Here is a 19,682-nt window from a genome sequence, read left to right as displayed (position 1 = left end):
TGCCAGCCTGATCACCTGCTAACCACTACCCAGCCAGCCTGATTGACACCTAACCGCTACCCAGCTGGCCCGATTGCCCCTAACTGCCCTCCCCTGCCGATCTGGTCACCCCCAACTGCCCTCCCCTGCAGGCCTGGTCCCCCTCAACTGCCCTCCCCTGCAGGCCTGGTCCCCCCCAACTGCCCTCCCCTGCAGGCTTGGTCCCTCCCAACTGCCCTCCCCTGCTGTCCTGGTCCCAACTGTCCTCCCTTGCTGGCCTGGTCTCCCCCAACTGCCCTCCTCTGCTGGCCTGGTCACCCCTAACTGCCCTCCCGTGCAGGCCATCTTGTGTCCACATGGGGGTGGCCATCTTTGACCACATGGGGGTGGCCATCTTTGACCACATGGGGGCGGCCATCTTGTGTCTTGGAGTGCATATTACTCGTTTATTAGATAGGAGTTTAGTACCTGCTAGATAGAAAGCACTCCAACATTTACTGAATTATTTCCTTAAGTTTTTAAAGTAAAAATTCTTCCATTTCAAAAGTAGACTGATCTCAAAACAACAATTCCAAGAAAGTACAATATGAATGGTGCCATGGCAACCCTGTTTCCCCATCCTTCCAACATTTCATCAAAATAGTAGAGAAGACATTAAAAGTAGACTAAATCGCCCTGGCTGGTGTGGTTCAGTTGCTAGAGCATCAGCCCGTGCACTAAAGGGTCACAGGTTCGATCCCCGGTCAAGGGCACGTACCTGGGTTGCAGATTCGATCCCCAGCCCCTGGTAGGGATGCATGCAGGAGGCAACCAATTGATGTGTCTCACATCCATGTTTCTAAATTTTGTAAGTAACATTTATTGAACACAACCCACACTCATCCATTTTCATATTGCATATGGTTGCTTCCATACTATAATGGCAGAGTTGAGTAGTTGTGATCTAGCTTGTAACCTGCAAAGCTTACAATATTTACTCTCTGATCCCATACAGAAAACAAGCAAAGATCATAAAAGGTGAAGAATCCCGAAGAGATAGAAAATATGAAGGCAAGGTTAAAAAACTGGTGGTGGAGACTATGTTCAAAAGCTCCAACATCTGTCTAATAAGAATTGCAGGACATGCCCTAGCTGGTTTGGCTCAGTGGATAAAGCCGGCGGACTGAAAGGTCCTGGGTTCGACTCCAATCAAGGGCACATGCCTGGTTGAGGACTTGACCCCCAGTAGGGGTTGTGCAGGAGGCAGTCGATCAAAGATTCTCTCTCATCACTGATATTTCTATCTCTCTCCCTTCCTCTCTGAAAACAATAAAAATATATTTAAATAAAAAGAAGAATTGCAGGACACAGAAACAATAGGCAAGCATGGGGAAAAGTGGCCCTCACCCGAAAGCCACACAACTGTCTCTCCCTATATAACTCCAATTTTCTTTAAGCCACCGGCCCTCCACCAGAGCCCAGGAGCGGCTGTGAGCATTTCATGAGATAGCATACATGAAGCTGCCTGACACCCACAGGAACTTGGGTCTGGTTCTAAATCACAACATAAGCAGCTTGAGGCTCACTTCCCTAGAAGAAAGAGATGTCCACGTCTGCCATGGTGCACAACTCAAGGGGGTCAATTCACATGGTATGATAGTCTAGGTTGAACATCAGGATACAATGTGAATAGTCCTTTCTGGAACTGTATAACGGTGGAATATTAGATAATTCCCTGCTCTTCTCACTGTACTATATGATCAATTGTGGGAGGAGGGTGCAGAATAGGGAGGAATCATATTATACTTTGTTCATTTTAGACAAGATCGGGAATCTATGTTTTGAGGTCCTTAAAGATTGCAAGGTAATTATCAAAGATGTAAAAGAATTATCAGTGCTTTAATTAAATGTCAACATTATTTTCAGAACAGATACTGATATTAATACTAAATAATAATAATAAAATATTGTAAGAAAAATTCCACAAAAAGAAAACAAGAAGTTTGTTTCAAAAAGAATAAGAATGGCCCTGGCTGGTGTGACTCAGTTGGTATGAGTGTCCTCCTGTGCACTGAAAGGTTGTGGGTTTGTTTCCCAGTTAGGGCACATGCCTAGGTTGCAGGTTCGATCCCCAGCCCTGGTTGGGAAGCGTGCAGGAGCCAACGGATCAATGTTTTTCTCTCCAAAAAAATCAATGAGAATGTCCTCAGGTGAGGATAAAAAAAAAAAAAAAAAAAAAAAAAGAATAAGAATGTTTCACATCAGATTCCCTTTTTATGAATTCTGGTAAAATATTAATATCCAAATAAGATAAGGATAAAATGAAAAAGGAAAAGCACAGGATAATATCATTTTAAATATATAAAAATTAAAGAGCATTAAACTGAATCCAGCAATGTATAAAAAAGCTAGATGGTTGAGTAATGTTCATTTTACTATTCTTTAAATTGTATGCATATATACATTTACGTAGTTATATCTCGCAACTTAAAACTTCAAATATTGAAGTATAAGGCAGAATATAAAGAAAATTAAAATGATCTAAAACCTCAATACTCAGATAAAACCAATGTTAATATTTATGTATTTTTTTGCAGTGTTTTTCCTAAGCATATAATTTTATCTTTACAAAACTGGAATTATCTCATATATATGAACTACTGCCTGAGAATAGGTTTCTATTATAAGAATTTTTTTAAAAAAAGATTATTTTACCTTAATGTTAAAGATCAAAAGTGGTATGTTCTTTTGTAACATTTCTTCATTCAATATGAGAGAAGTTTTCTCCATCACTGTTGTTCAGAACATGACTTTTCATGACAGCAATTATTTTAAATGTTTTTAAATTGATTTTTAGAGAGAGGAAGGGAGAGGGATAGAGAGAGAGAAATATCTATGAAAGAAAAACATCATCGATCGGCTGCCTCCTGCATGCCCCCTACTGGAGATCGAGATGGCAATCCAGGCATGTGCCCTGACAGGGAATTGAATGGGTGACCTCTTGGTTCATGGGTCGACCCTCAACCACTGAGCCACACCAGCTGTGTGACAGCAATTACAATATATGACTACCTTAATTTAATCTACTTCCTTTTTGTTGGATACTTAGATTGTTTCTAATTTTCTATTATCCATACAATGATGAAAACTCAGTATGCCACTTTTAAGTACAAAAACAGAATTCATAACTAAGTAACTAATTACTTAAACGAAGAAAAGCACACACACAAAAAAAAACACACAAAATACACAAGCCCTAAACTAACTCAACAGAGTAATAGGAGAAAAAGTAAAGATTTTATGGCAAGAAAATGAGTATCAGAAGCTGGTCTTAGGGTTTACCTACCTGCTGCCTCCTCATTGTTTTGACCAGCTGACACACCTAATCGTTCCTTTAGAGACTTGGAAACTTGAACTGTAAATAAAAACCAAAAAACCCAAAAGTTGAACAGAGAATTTTTTAGAGATCAAATATCTTTTTCAAAGTTCACAAATTAGGTTTATATTTCTTTTCTAATACAAATGCTTTAAAAAAACGTTTTAGGTCAACTGGTCAGCATGACTCTATTTTCTTAATCCTTACCCAAGGATATTTTTCCATTGAATTTTTGGAGTGGAAGAGAGAGGGAATGACAGAGAGAAATATCGATGTGAGAGAAACACATCAACTGGTTGCCTCCTGCACGCGCCCCAACCAGGGCCCAGGCCAGGGAGGAGCCTGCAACCAAGGTACGTGACCTTGACCGGAATCGAACCCAGGCCCCTATCCACTGAGCCAAACCGGCTAGGGCTAAAAATATATTAAAAAAAAAAAATGTTTTCAGGTCTTAAACTTTCCTCTCTATGAATTCCCCAAAGCACTCTGGAGAGCTTTAAATATTTTTCTTTAGATTTGAAAAGCAGAAACTACTGAATTTAGTAAAATAATTTTGTTACCATACAACCTCCTAAAATCTTATTGACATCAAAAGGCTTTCCCCCCTAAATCTATTTGAAATATGTTCTTTAGTTAAAGAGAGTCTTCAATATAATTGATTGTCAAGGAGGAAGGGAATTTGGCTGCAAATTTTGTGCTTTCATAACATGTACACTTTCCCTCTCACAGAAATTATCACAATACATACAAGTATTTCTACTATAATCTCTTGAGGATTGTGATGGTGTTTATTTTATACAATGATGTCTACCTAGAATCTAGTAGAGTAAGCAACTCAAATGTTTGTTGAATAAATAAAATGTATACCAGAAGATAATCTAACTTACATGCACAAAGAGAGTAACAAACTATACCTGTTAACATTATAGAAGGTAAGTGTCAGGATTACACACACACACAAAGTGTATTACAACAAAGGTACCTTTCTTTGGTGTTTTGTCAGTTTCTGAAGCATCAACTTTCTTCCCTAGCCTCTGTGCAAGGCTACGCTTTAACGGAGGATCACTGTCACCACCTACAAATAGAGGGAATTTAGTTTAAGAGTTCAAGTCAACCTTCTGCAAGGTCAAGATATACAAGCAAAAACAGAAAACATTGTAAGATATGTACACATATAATACCTTAATAAAAAAAAATAAAAAAAAGAAAGAAAACATAGAATACTTCTTTATTTTTCTGCATTCTTATGGTATATTCGTTTACTAGCTTATTTATAACTCAAGGTTAGAGAAGAAATAAAAATGTTCCGAAAGAAGGGACAAAAAATTAGAACGCACAAATTAACATTTACCAAATAACTGACTAAAATTACAAATGGAGGATTATAAACCCTGGCTAAGATTGAAAACCAGAATTAGGAATATATGAAAACAAGCAAACAAAAAACCCTCCATGTACAAAAAAAAAAACCCACAAAAAAAAACTTCACTCCCCGTCTGCTGAATTCTAAGTAAATTAGTGGCTTAATGCACCAGGGATTAGGAGGACAGCAAAAGAATCACAAAATTAAAAATTTTTCTGTGACATGAAGACTCTGAAGGCCAAATAGCACCTGTCTTTAATCCCAGCTAAGAAATCTAAGGTTATGAAAGATTGTCTATCTTAGCAAAGTCACCAATTATTGAAGGAGCCAAGATCTGGACAAAGTTTTCCGACTCCTGGTTTATTACATTACACTGTTGAATACAAGTTGTTTAAATGTCATGAGTTGATGTTTTTAGGATTGCTTGACTGAAGATACAATCTTTCCAGGGTCCCATTAAAAACTTGAAAGACTCTGCAGAGTATTATTTTCTCTCTCCTTTCACTGATAATTTAAACATGAAACCAAAAATTCACAATGTTTACATGTATGCTGATATTAAAATAACTTATTTCTGTATTTTTTACTTAAAATTTATCAGGCAATGAGAATGGTGTCAAAGAAAATTCCAAACAGGTAAGATTTCATATTTGCAAGCACATTTTAAAAATATGTCAGAGGAGACTTTCAAAATATTTTTTTTGAAACAGACACACTAGGGTAGGTACACAACAATTCAGTAATATGGTAAATACTTCCCTAAGTATAACCTCGCACTAATAAACTCAGGGACTGAATTTATATTAACTGGACACTTCTTCACCTCCAAAATGTCAAATTTCAATTTTCCATAGAAACAGAGATATACTTTACTGCTTTTTAAAATGCTGGCCATAATCAAATTAAATTGTAACACAAATCTCTCTGACTTCAATGAAAGGTATAATGCATGTGTGAAAAACATGAGAAAATTTTAAATGTGCTTTCAGCCAAGAATACAGGGGATTACAAATCAATAATGACAGAGCACTTATATAAAAAGAAGGTTGGAAGAGGTATCATATAAAAGCACAAACAAGAAGAAAACAAAGGATATGTACAAAACTTATCTCACCTACAGAAAATTTTCGTTTCCCCAGTCTCTCGGTGAGACTCAATCTTATCAATGGTTCTTCTCCTGAAATGGCAAAACAGAATTTCTCTACTATTAGGCAATTTTTCGGTATCCAGTAACTAATGGGTATAAAGCATGTGCCAATATTAACATAAGTCCACTTAATTTCTTGAAAATCAAATCTCAGTCTTAAGAAAGACTATCAATAAAAAAAAAATCAACATGTTAAATAATAAATTTAAGTAGCCAAATGCACAGCCCAAAGGGAAGCAATAGCAGTCCTAATTACTAATAGTAGCCAATTATACATTGACAAGTTGTGTTCTTACCAATTGATTATAAAAATCTATACTTTTGCTTGTAATTTAGTATGCTAAAAAAAAAAATCATACTCCACCCCTATATAACCTTCTTAGACCACTCCAGAAGTGAGTGCTTTCTTCTGATTCTTTGTTGTTTGAATGGCACAAACATTTAAATGTATCTGCATATCATAATTACTTGTGTCCTATTCCTTACTAGATTTAAAACTATGAAGGGAAATATTTCTGTAACTTAAAAGTGTTTTTTTTATAGTTCTTTATCCATAATGGGCAGTCAACAAATTTGGTGGATACAAATAAACAGTAAATGGAAAAATATACATAAATGTAAGAACTGCATTAAGAATTTCAACCTTTTTAATAGCAGAGTCAAATGCACTAACTTTTCTTTTCATCCTTCTATCCAATCAACATTCTTAACTCCTCCTGCAAATCCACCAAAGGTAAAATGCACACAGAATTTTGCACGCCCAGTTATTTATGAGTCTACAGCCTACCTATGTCTCACCTTGTTTGTTGGAGAGAGTTACTGTCCTCACCACAGTCCGGACATTCTCTTTTTCAGGACCTGGAATGGGCTGAGGCTGGAGTAAAAGACTGGAAATTCCTGAAGAACCTTCTGAATAAAGCAAGTCAAAGAACAGTGAGTAATTTGTGAAAAATAAAGCTATCAAAAGTCAAGAAATTTGATCTATGACCAGGTAAGTCCAACACAGACCACTGGACTACAAGCCAATCAGTTTCTCTGTTTCTATTTGCCTATAGGGGTCGTGGTGGGAGAAGGGGAGATAATCCCTATTTCTTACCTTCCTTGGACACAATATGTAAATAAAACAAAATTGTTTGGGGGGGGGGGCAAAAAAATTAAAAAAAAATTGTTTTGAGTGACTTAGGCACTCAATCTACTTTTATTGACTAACAAGGCTAACATTATTCTAAAGTTACTCTCAGAAGCACACTAGCTGTCAGGTGTGTCAATTCAATCTTTTCCATCTATATTCAATTACATGCAAAACACAACTCCAAGGTTCCTATAGAAAAAGTTTTACCAAAAGAGTACTGGAACCAACCACTTGATTCTCTCTAAATATTAACTTGACAAAATAATTTTTAGGATTGGAAATGTATAAATCAATCAAGCTCCAGAAGAAAGTCCTAGCAGCTTGTGAGAATTCATCAACTACAAAATAATTTATTTTTTTTAATACACTTTATTTCTCAAGATAGACAAGTTCTTTTGGGCTCTTTAGTTGTGGTGCTTAGCTATGAATAGTTAGGAACTGAAACTCAATTGCAATGAATTAAAACTAAGTGATTTAAGTAAGTCTGTGTTTTAACTTCAAACCAGCCACAGAAGTCAAATTCACTTTGGCTGTTGCCAAGGATCCTTACCATCGGAACTGTCCTAATTATTCTTCTCTAGCAACATTCAATGATCTAGTCAAAACTGATAACTTACCCCCTTGCTTCTTGGACTTTTCCTTCATTTTCTTTGACTTAATTTCCTCAAGAGTTTTTATTCCAAAATTCAAACATTCACCTGAGAAAAGCAAAGAGAAATCACATGAGGAACTAGCACCTTTTTCACCTTTGCATTTTATTTGCACACTAGAGGTCCAGTGCACGAGTTTGTGCACATTAAAAGGAAATAAGAAATTCCGCCCTTTCTCTGTAATAGAAGTGTCAACCAAATTCACAATTGACAATGACAGATTAAAACACACACATGCAATTGGTGCCAACAAGAGCTTTCTATGTATTGCGCATGCCCAAGTCAACTTAGCCTTTTATAGATATAGAATAAACTTGCTTAATTCGACCTTTCTGATTTAGCTCAACTTTTTCCAGCCCAGTGAAGCACCCCAACTTCTCTTTCAGGTAGTTGTCAGCAACACAGCAGTAAATATCAACGTGAAGCAGATTATTATTGTATATCACGCAGTGAGAACAAAGGGTAAAATATTTAACTGCAGCAGTGTTTGACTATATTCTGCGCAGTGAGAAAACCTGAAGTCATTTTCAAGGTCCACCATTTCTTACTTCTTTTCATGCGGGTCAAGTTTCTAAACTTTCTAAATCTCTGTTTTCTGGATAATGAGAAGAAAATAGGATTCCACCGAATCTCCTATCTACCTATTCCAGGACTTCTGTGAGGATCAAATGAGATGAGGCACAGGAAAATGCTTCACAAACATTTGGTTAAAGTGTAAAATGTTTCCACCCAGCTATAAAGCAAGTTGTGTTCCTGGGCTGAAGAAAAACTCCAAGGAGGCTAGTCGCCAGGGAGAGGAAGCCGGGCGTTGCTACATGACATCATTACCCGGTGCCCACAGCCACCATTTCTGGGCTGGGCTGGACTGTGGGCCTCATTTTGCGCCATGGGGTCTTGGCAGTGCCAGCTGCGATTTGGTGGGGTGCTGCTCTGGGGTGGTGGCAGGGCCTGTGTCCCACTTGGAGGAAGCCGAGTGTTGCTTTGTGGGCACCAGGTCCGTGATGCTGTTTCTCTGTAAGTGGCCAATGCGCATCACAGCAGCTCCTGCATTGAGCGGCTGTCCCCTGGTGGTCAGTGAGTGTCATAGCACCAAAGAGTCGGACACTTAGCATACTAGCCTTTTAGACACATAGATAGCAGATGCTCAGATGTTTTCTAACTAAGAGCAAGTATGTTTGTGTATGTATAACAAGGGTAGGGAAGAGGGAGGTGGTGGTAATGGTGAACTAAAATTTTTTTTTTTAAGTTTATCTTTACTGTTGAAAGTATTACAGATGTTCCCCTTTTTTCCCCATTGACCCCATTGACCCTGTACCTGCCCCTCCCAGGCCTTCACCACACTATTGTCTCTGTCTTATATATGCATATAAGTTCTCCGGTTAATCTCTCTCCACCCCCCACCCCCACTCCCACCTTCCCTCTAAATTCGTCATTCTGTTCCATGCTTCTGCGTCTCTGGATCCATTTTGTTCATCAGTTTATTTTGTTCATTAGAACATGAGTTAAATTTTAAAAGTATTTAAAATAGTTTGGACATCCAATAGTGTTGCAAGATTTAAGAGTGAGAGCCAGCATCGATACAGCCTCCTCTTACCTTGTTTTAAATTGACCCCGGGTTTCCGGGCAGAAGCCCCTCGTAATCCATTATGAACTTCGGGAGTTGGTTGCAGGGTCGGTGTTTTGGTTTCATCACCTTCCTCAGAAAACTGATCTATATTAACATTTAAGGCAAATTTACAATTAAAAACAGGCCTAGAGCTTTAATTCTAATTAAGTGATCCTGATCACTTATTTGCCATAAAGAACTAAAACGTACCATCATCATCTTCATCATCATCTGCAGCATTGATCACAACTGGTGGATGTGTGGGGCTAGGAACATTTTCTGAACTTTCTACTTTCATCACACTTCGCAGTTGAGGGGAGGGATTGGACTGGACAGACAATTTGTTTTGTTGAACTGTGAGCTGAGAAGCCTTCACTTCCTCCTCTGGTGACTCAGGCACAGTGGGCAACACAGCTAGATATGCAAAATTAGTCATCAATAAAAAAACCGAAGATATAATCCCAAGTCATCAGAACACCCTCACCAAAAGTTTGATGCATTTTCCTTATGAGCACTTAATGTGTTTTTATTTAACATCCCCATTTTCCCAATTAGGTTCTAAATTTCCAAGGAGGGAAAATTTGTCTTTTAGTTAACTTTTTACTGTATGCAAATACACTCAAAGTGGGCATTCAAGATATAAATTATATAGGAGGCTAGATGCATAGTGACTATAAACTCTAGACATGTAATTTTAATGTTGTAATTTTCCTCCCTTAAAGGTGAAAATATGTAGCCATCAAAATTTAATCACACAGCAGATGTAGTTTTCAAATAGCTGATCATTCCACTAGGAAATCACTTTATAAGTGACTCTGGAAATAAATACTAGCTTTTGGTAAAGCGTAGTTTCATTTTATTTTATTATTATTATTTTTTAATATATATTTTATTGATTTCAGAGAGGAAGGGAGAGGGAACGATAGAAACATCACAGATGAAAGAAACATTGATTGGCTGCCTCCTGCACCACCTCCCCACTGGAGATGGAGCCCGCAACCCGGGCATGTGCCCTTGACTGGAATCGAACCTGGTACCCTTCAGTCCGCCGGCTGACACTCTATCCACTGACCCAAACCAGACAGGGCGTGTAGTTTTATTTTAGATTAGTCTACAGCAGGATTAGTAAACCTTTTCTGTAAAAAGCTGGATAGTAAATATTATAGGCTGTACAGATCTCTGTCTCAACTACTCAACTCTGAAGCAGTAGCACAAAATTTGGCCATAGACAATATGAAAATGAATGGGGATGGCTTCATTCCAATAAACCTTATTTTATAAAACAGGTGGAGGAAGAGATCTGCCAAACACTCTTGAGAGAATCAAGTTTCTTTCAAAAACCGCTGCCCAGCCATAATAGGTCAGTTGGTTGGAGCATGTCCCATGCAACGAGGTGTTCCTGATTCGATTCCCAGTCAGGGCACATACCTGGGTTTCGGGTTCGATCCCTGGTCGGGGCACGTGCGGAAGGCAACCAATCTGCTCCTCTCTCAAATCCATGTTTCTCTTTTTCTCTCCACCCCCCTCCCTCCTCTTTCTCTAAGCATGACCTTGGGTGAGGACTAGAGAGAGGAAAACAAAAGCCTCTAAGGGTCTGATAAGAAAATGGGGAGTGAAGCAAGCTATAGTAATCGAAACTGTAATGCCAAAAACACTTATGAGGCACATGGCTTTTGGCAACAGGATTGTGACTCTTCTACTTACCGGTTTATAACTGTACAAATCACCTAACCTTAATAAAATAGGGTTCCTTCATCAGTAAAGTGGAAATAATACTACTCTCTCACACTAGGAAAAGAAGGCAAGTATATAAAGTACTTTGTACAGTGTGCATAGTAGGTGTTCATTATATAGTAATTATTCTTTTAAAATTAAAAACATCTCACTTTTGCTTGGAGGTAGAAAAAGGCCATCCACATAACGTCCTCTGTTGTGATGAAAAGCGCAGTTTAGTTTTTGACATCCCACTGGTTGATTTTCCCAATAACAAGGAATCTCACTCCGTTTTTTCTGTAAGAGGGAAAAACATAGTTTCCAAATAAAAATGAAGTGTGACCTGTATTAATTTGTTTATCTGTTTTTTGGGGATTTGGTTAGTGACAATGAAGGGGAAGATAGAGTGTTGGAAATATCCCATTTCTTGATCTAGGTGCTGGTTAAGTAAGTATATTACTCACTTTGTGAAAATTCTTCAAGCATATTTCTATATATACTTTAATAGTTCAATGAAAAAAAAGGACCTGGTAAGCACTCTGAAAAGTAACTAACCTCTAATTAATAACCTGCATTATTTTGGATGTCTCATCATTAAGAGCCCAAGGTTTAAAATTCCCAGAAAGAATAGCAGCATTATTTCAGAAATTTTTAAACATGGAGGAAGGAAACAAAGAAATAATGGCCATTACAAAAAGATCCTTAAATGTTTAAAAAAGGGCAAAGATCAAAGTCTACTCTGAGAGACTGATAATTTGATAATACACTGTGTTGTCAGGGATGAGAAAGAATCATGCAATCCCATATTCTTATAATGAAAATATAAAGTAGCTCAATAGCTATAAAAGGCAATTGGCAAAAACTGTTTTAAAAATTTATGTCTTGCCTTAACCGGTTTGGCTCAGTGGATAGAGCGTCGGCCTGCGGACTGAAGGGTCCCAGGTTCGATTCTGGTCAAGGGCATGTACCTGGGTTGCGGGCACATCCCCAGTGGGGGGCGTGCGGGAGGCAGCTGATCGATGTCTCTCTCTCATCGATGTTTCTATTCTCTGTCCCTCTCTCTTCCTCTCTGTAAAAAAATCAATAAAATATATTTAAAAAAAAAATTATGTCTTGAATTTACTGCCACATGTATAACTTACCTATTTTCTAAAAGTACAGCAAATACCTTTACCTCTGGATAAAATTTCTTAGTTCTGGTCACATCCAAAAGTAGGTGTATTAGCTACCATTGTGTTTTAGATAAGAATAATAATTACTCAACTCCTTCCTCAAGGCAGAACCTAGTATCAATCAATCTTCCTTGCTCCTAAGTCTGTCTTTGCTTAAGGTTTTACTCCTTTTCTGGAAGCAATTTTCAAATTACTAGATGACTTCTATACTAGCAGCCTCCATATACAAGAATCACATGACATTTACTTGATCTGTTCAATACACTTACTGGATTTTGTTTCTAAATGAAAATAAAACAAACAATAAAGACAACTTGGAAAACAGAAATAAATGCCCGTTATACTATTACCTAAAGAGAATCACTTATTTTGGTATAGAATTCTTCTACTTAAAAAATGTAAATGCTGTAGATGCACACTTTTAAAGAAGGTTATTTCATATAATTCTGTACATTTTTCATTTAGCAACACATTCTCCACAGTAACGTTCTCAAACATGATTATTTCTTTAAATTTTTAATAGGTAATGCAGCACATAGACCAAAGGTATACAGTTAGGTTCCTACAAGCTTCTGGTCACAATATTTTTATCAACTGGTCAATACATAATCTTGTTTTATGTGTATTTGTGTTTAAAGTCACCTTACTTAATATGTATTGTTGCCCAGTTGGCATAGCTAAGTGGTTGAGTGTCGACCTATGAATCAGGTCATGGTTCGATTCCCGGATAGGGTACTTGCCTTGGTTGCAAGCTGATCCCCAGTGTGGGGCGTTGCAGGAGGCAGCCAATCAATGATTCTCTCTCACTATTGATGTTTCTCTCTCTTTCTTCCTCTCTAAAATCAATTAAAAATATTAAAAAACACACACCATATTGTTGATTCACTAATATTGAACTCAAGGCCAACACACCGTAAGTCACACTTGAATGAAGCTTTATCTATTACATGTATTTTCTTTCCCGAGCTTAGGAACATTACACAATACTGAAGCACTACTCTTGGGGCCATTTCAAATTGGAAAGTCACCAACAAAAGGGGGAGGGGCACTAAAATAGGCCCCCAAAAGTACACTTGTTTACACTATGAGAGCTGAAACAAAAAAGCAGAGTATCACTTTGTTAGATCTCAGCTGGAAATGAGGTGCCTCAAGGACTCACATTTTTTAGCGACCTGCACATGTCTGAATGCCAATCAAAGCAAGTATTACTTCAGAGGTTACAAATAAATTTTAGTGAGTAGACAAATCTGCAAATATGAAACCCACGAATAATAAAAATTGACTACATACAGAAGGGGTTACAGTAAAATGGCCCTTTCTCAATCCTGTTCCCACCCCAACAGCCATTGTAAAGTTTCTCTTTTATACTTCGATTTTTAAAATGCATATACAAGTAAAAATACAAATTATTTTCCCTCTCTTTTTTTTACAAATGGTAGCAAATTACACACCTTATTCTGATCCCTTTTCACCAATAATATATCCTGATCTTTCCATGTCAATTTAAATAGTTTCCCTTTTAAAATTTTTTGTTTACAGCTGCCCAGCATACCACTGCATGTAGAGAGTAAAATTTTAGTTTAAATGACGGTTAGGTTGTTTCATACATTTTACTAATACAAATTATGCTACCAAAAGTAATTCTGCATCTCACTTTGCACATGTGAGACATAGGTATAATAGTAGTTTTGTAAGATGCAGCCAAATAAGCCTCTGTGCAGAAGAATTAACAGAATAGCCCTAAAACTGCTACCCTTAGGCAGCCTTGCAAGGGTGGCCCTTGGCTGGCATTGGAAACTCGGCACTCAAAATGTGCCCTACATCAGTGGTCAGCAAACTCATTAGTCAACAGAGCCAAATATCAACAGTACAACGATTGAAATTTCTTTGGAGAGCCAAAAACCGACTTCTGCGCATGGGCCATGAAGTTTCAATCGCACTGTATGTGCATGCCCGCACGTGGTATTTTGTGGAAAAGCCACACTCAAGGGGCCAAAGAGCCGCATGTGGCTCGCAAGCCGCAGTTTGCTGACCACTGCCCTAGACTGTGTGTGCAAATACAGCTGACGCTGAACATCTCCCATCCTCTGGGAGTCTGGAGTTCGGTGTGTATTTGGTAGAGGCTGCCTAAGCAACCTGCCCAATAAAAACTCGGGGTTTCTCATGGGCTTCCCTGGGCAGAAACATCACATACATACACACTGGTGCATTTCCATGGCTAGAGGAAGCGTTGGCTCTGCGTGACCTCTCACAGGAGGGAGATCACAGAGAAGCCCACACATGGATTCCTCCAGACCAAGCATGTCAAATTCATGGCCAGCGGGCTGCATGTTTGACATGCTTGCTCCAGACTCTGCCTGTGTCCTTTTCTCTTACAATCAGAATATCCTTATGTGTCACTATAATACTAGCCAAGAATACAATTATATGCTGAGTTCCATGAGTTCTTCTAGAGAATCTCTAAATGTAGTTCTTCTTAGAGACCCTGACACTTAAAGATCTTTCCTAGGAGTTGTGCCAATATGCAACTATGCCAGCAGTGTTACAATATGACTTTTCAAAAGTTACAGAGTATTCCTTTCTCTGAATGATAGTAAATTCCTTGCTATTTGGAAAACAGGCAGCATAGAGGACAGTTAAGAGACTATAAACCTGGGACCAAACTAGAGTAGCTATAAAAGCCCAGACATCCAAACTGTATATTTAGTCTCTTCCTTCCTACACCACCCCTCAAACAATTCAGACCAAAGTCATTAGGCAAGGCTGAGAGAGGCAGGCATTCATGCTGGAAAAGGGAAGGATATGTGGCCCAGAGCAGGGAGTTAGAGCCGGACTGACGTGAGGAGTCTACTGGACAAGGTGGAACTGGCACAGGGTGTCAGAACCCACAAGGAGTTAGTATGACATTTGCATAAGAGGATGGCCTGGCACAGTGTTGGAGCCTGAGCAGCGTGAGAAGGCGAGCAAGACTTCTGTGCAGAAGGGATCCCAATGGAATTAAGTTAAGGAGGGTGTACTTATGGAGGGTCTTCCCAGAATGAGCATCCAAGACCAACCAGCAGGAGAAAGGCAGGGTCTTCCTGAGTGGGGACCAGGTGCAGAGTTGGAGAACGAACAGGGTGAGCACCTCACATGGGAGGGCTGTCCAACATATTATCAGAGCCCAAGGGTGTGGAAAGGGCATCCACGGGGGGTGGTGGTAGAGGGCTCCAGAATAGAATGCTGAGGTCCAAAAAGGCTGAGGAAGGAGTCCTCACAGTGAAGCAGGGGGGAGACCTGGTACAGGTGTTGGCATTGACATAAGGTGAGAAAGGTGTCCCTGTGGAGAAGCAGCCTCAGGTGTGATGTCAACACCTGAAGAGAATTAAAAATGGTGGCAGAGTAAGTGGAAGCTGCACGCTCCCGGGAACAAACTGGAATTACAACTAAAATACTGAAGAACTTCCTGAACAATCAACGGAAAACTCACAGGAGAGAACCCTGACACCCAAGGACTGAAAGTGGAGACCACATAGAGACTGGTGGGGGCGGGGGGGGGGGGGAGGCGAGAAAGGGCTGGCTGGGCACCCACAGACGGCAACTGAAGTCCTGGAGAGATAGCTCAGCTGTGGGGGGTGCCACTGAGAACTCTGGGATCTAATCCCGGAGCTGGGTCTCCCAGCAGAAAGCACCAAAACTGAAGAGGAACCCACATAACATCTGGCTGTGAAAAGCAGCAGGGGCGCTGTCTGCCAGGAAGTAACAGATGAAAACACAGACACCCTCTTAAAGGGCCAATGCACAAAAATCCCTGTGGAGCCACCAACCTTGTGCTCCAGCAGAGGGAGGGTGAAGTGGACTGGAGCTGTGAGAGCAGAAGCCAGGACAGGGGACTTGGGGGATAGAGCTCAGAAGGCAGACCCCCCCCCCCAAGTTTACTGGGCTGAGTCATTCCCTCACACAGCAGAGTACATCTTTCCCACATAGACATTTGCCTTGCCTGGGGTGAAGACAGTTGACACACCCTATTGGAAAACACCTTGCCCTGAAGCCACTTGAGAGATTAAAAATAACAATTAGCCTCCAGGCAGAAGCAACTGCCCCACCCTGTTGAAAAAAACTCTCACCACACCTGGGGCGGGGGTGGGGGGTGGAAGGGTGGGGGACAAATCAAGTCGAAATCCTATTGGTCTGTGGGCAGAGGCAGTCTCTGGAGGCTTTGAGTCTTTACTTGAGCTAATTAGTCAGAAACAGCCTTTAACACTGTCCTGCACTAGAGATTGAGAGGTGTAGAGGATCTACCTAATATGTAGTCACAAACCCAAACAGCCAGCCAAAATGAGACAAAGAAACAATCTCCAAATGAAAGAACTAGAGCAGGGGTCCTCAAACTTTTTAAACAGAGGGCCAGTTCACTGTCCCTCAGACTGTTGGAGGGCTGGAGTATATTTTAAAAAAAACTATGAACAAATTCCTATGCGCACTGCGGGCCCGGGACAAGTCGGCTGCTAAGCAGGACAGGCAGCAGCACCCGGCGGGCCAGATAAATGTCCTCGGCGGGCCGCATGTGGCTCGCGGACACCTGAACTACAGAATTCTCCAGAAGAAGAGATAAATGAAACAGAGATAAGAAATTTATCTGAAACAGCGTTCAGAGTAATGATGTTTAAAAAAAGCTCAACAGCATGAAAAAAGATATAGTAACTATGAAAAAAGAACAGTCTGAGATAAAGAATGACACAACACAAATAAAGAACACATTGGAAGGAATACACAGCAGATTAGGGGAAACTGAGGATCGAATCAGTGAATTAGAAGACAGAGTTGAAAATATCACTCAGAGAACCAAAAAGAAAAAAACAATTAAAAAACAGGAGGACAGCTTTAGGGAGCTGTGAGACAATGTGAAACATAATAGTATTAGAATAGCAGGTGTGCTAGAAGAGGCAGAAAGGGAGAAAGGCATAGAGAAGGTGTTTGAAGAAATAATGGTAGAAAACTTCCCTAACCTGGTAAAGGAGAAATTCACACAAGTTCAGGAGGTACAGAGAACCCCAAACAAGAAGAACCCAAACAGACCCATGCCCAGACACATCATAATTAAAATGCCAAAAATTAAAGACAAAGAGAGAATCTTAAAGGCAGCAAGAGAAAAGAAAACTGTTACCTCCAAAGAGTTCCCATAAGGATGACACCTGATTTATCATCAGAAACTCTACAGGCCAGAAGGAAATGGCATGAAGTACTCAAGGTAATGGAAAGCAAGGATCTGAGACCAAGATTACTATATCCAGCAAGGCTATTATTCAAAATAGACGGTCAAATAAAGAGCTTCCCAGACAAAAAAGGCTAAAGGAGTACATCACTACCAAGCCAGCATTACAAGAAATGCTAAAGGGATTGCTGTAATGAGAAGAAACAGAGAGAAACCTAGCCATACAGAATTAAAATGGCAATAAATAAGTACCTATCAATACTAACCCTAAGTGTAAATGGACTAAATGCTCCAATCAAAAGGCATAGGGGTAGCTGAATGGATACAAAAACATGACCCAACTATATGCTGTCTATAAAAGACCCACCTCAAAACGAAAGACACACACAGGATGAGAGTGAAGGGATGGAAAAAATTTTTCCATGCAAATGGAAAAGAAAAAAAGCTGGAGTAGCAATACTCATATCCAACAAAATAGACTTTAAAATGAAGACCATCACAAGACAAAAAAGGTCACTGCATAAAACTAAATGGATTGATCCAACAAGAGGATATAACCCTGGTAAACATATATGCACCCAATATAGGAGCACCTAAATATATAAGAAAACTTCTAAAGGACTTTAACGGAAAGATCGACAACCACCATTCTAATAAAGAGGAAATATGCTAATTGACCCTCACACCGTTGCAAAGATGGCGGCACCCAGAGCCAATGAGGGAATATGCTAATTGGCTGCCCCACCCTCAAAAATGGTGACGCCCACAGCCAATAAGGAGGGAATATGCTAATTACTGCCACGCCCTCAAAGATGGCAGCACCCAGGCCCCTCAGCCCCACCCAGGCGGCAGCTGTGCAGCAAGGTGGACCCGGCCGCTCCACACACCTGCCTCCAGAGTCTCCCAGTCCCCTCAGCTGCCCAGGGCCGGCCTGAGGCGCAGGCAAGCCTCGGATGGTGGCTTCCCAGCCGCCCAGGGCCGGACAAGGCTTGCACTGCCAGCAGTGGCAGCAGCACAGTTGTGATGGGGCATCCCCTTCCCCTGATCGCCGGGTCACCTCCTGCTCCTGAGGGCTCCTGGACTGTGAGACGGGGAAGGCTGGGCTAAGGGACCCCCACTCCAATGCATGAATTTTCATGCACCAGGCCTCTAGTACAGTCATATTAGGGGACTTTAACACCCCTCTGACTTCACTGGATAGATCTTCCAGACAAAAACTTAACAAGGAAACAGAGACTCTAAAGGACACACTGGATCAGATGGACTTAACACCTGAGAGGTAGGAAGATACTGGAATACAATATTGGATTACATAACCAGGGTCTGATCAAATAAGTAATATTAAGGAGAATGGAAGCCAAGTTTCTCACTTTCAGAAAAGAGTTATAAGTATGCAAAAATAGAAGACTGCAGTGTTTGTGAATTGGAGGTATCTATGTGAACTCATGATTTTCAATACAAAAGCAGAAAGTAATAAATAATGACATAAACGTGTGTGTATATATATATATACATTTATGTATTTCCTTCTTCTGTCCACTGTAGGCCTAGAAGCAGTAATACTCCAGAAGCAGCTCAAAGCTCATTTCCATATACTACTTTTCACTAAAAGGAACCAAAGCTCCTTGGAGATATGGTTGATTCCAAAACTAGAGGAGGAAAAGTACAGGATGAGCCTAGAAAGTCTTATTTATTAAGCCAGAAAGCAAAGAGGTGTGTGAAGAATGATGGAAATATCAAAAAACCAGCTTGAAGGGCTCTTACTGGCCAAATCTAGGTCTATTTGAGGATAAAATATAGTAACAATGGAGTATGACACATTGAATAAAATAGGAAACCATGAATTTGCACAAATAAATCACTGAAAAAAATGGAAAGTTTGATAAGAAATGGGATTATTACAGGTTCTCAAATTACTTCGCCATAAAACACTTATTACAAAAAGAAAAACTTTATAGTAAAGCAGTCTGGTAGATCCACCTTAATGAAATGATCAGTAACATCACTGGTAATGGGATAATTAAAATTGTCTGCCACCTGCCCTGGCCAGGTGTCTCAGTTGGTTGGAGCATCATACCATACACTGAAAGGCTGTGGGTTCGATGTCCTTAGGTGAGGATTAAAAACACGCACTGTATGTTGCCTAATAATGGTATACAATGAGAAGAGTATCAACTCTGATGTTCTTGCCAAAGGTACAAACCCTGAATTTAGTCATGAGAAATATCAGACTAACCCTAATTGAGGGACATTCTACAAAATAACTGACCTGTAACTAAAAGTGTCAACACCAATGAAAGGCAAGCAAAGATTGAGCAACTGTTCTAGACTGAAGGTGACTAAAAAGTCATGACAACCACATGCAACACTC

General features: G+C 39.8%; 1 protein-coding gene across 8 annotated transcripts in view; it reads right to left on the bottom strand.

Annotated features, from left to right (window-relative positions):
* ZC3H11A (zinc finger CCCH-type containing 11A) overlaps positions 1-19,682 on the bottom strand; it is a 35,771-nt gene that overhangs the window by 6,443 nt on the left and 9,646 nt on the right. For all 8 annotated transcript variants that reach the window (XM_080647906.1, XM_080647902.1, XM_080647903.1 and 5 more), the window contains 8 exons: positions 11,119-11,242; positions 9,443-9,646; positions 9,221-9,337; positions 7,594-7,674; positions 6,643-6,753; positions 5,812-5,874; positions 4,317-4,409; positions 3,305-3,373 (listed from right to left, as the gene is read on the bottom strand). In XM_080647906.1, the coding sequence (XP_080504032.1) occupies positions 3,305-3,373; positions 4,317-4,409; positions 5,812-5,874; positions 6,643-6,753; positions 7,594-7,674; positions 9,221-9,337; positions 9,443-9,646; positions 11,119-11,242 (862 nt within the window). The remainder of the gene's footprint in view (positions 1-3,304; positions 3,374-4,316; positions 4,410-5,811; positions 5,875-6,642; positions 6,754-7,593; positions 7,675-9,220; positions 9,338-9,442; positions 9,647-11,118; positions 11,243-19,682) is intronic.

This window comes from Plecotus auritus (genome assembly GCF_963455305.1).
Source record: "Plecotus auritus genome assembly, chromosome: 12".
Classification (NCBI taxonomy): domain Eukaryota; kingdom Metazoa; phylum Chordata; class Mammalia; order Chiroptera; family Vespertilionidae; genus Plecotus; species Plecotus auritus.
This window is presented reverse-complemented; position numbering and strand designations above follow the sequence as displayed.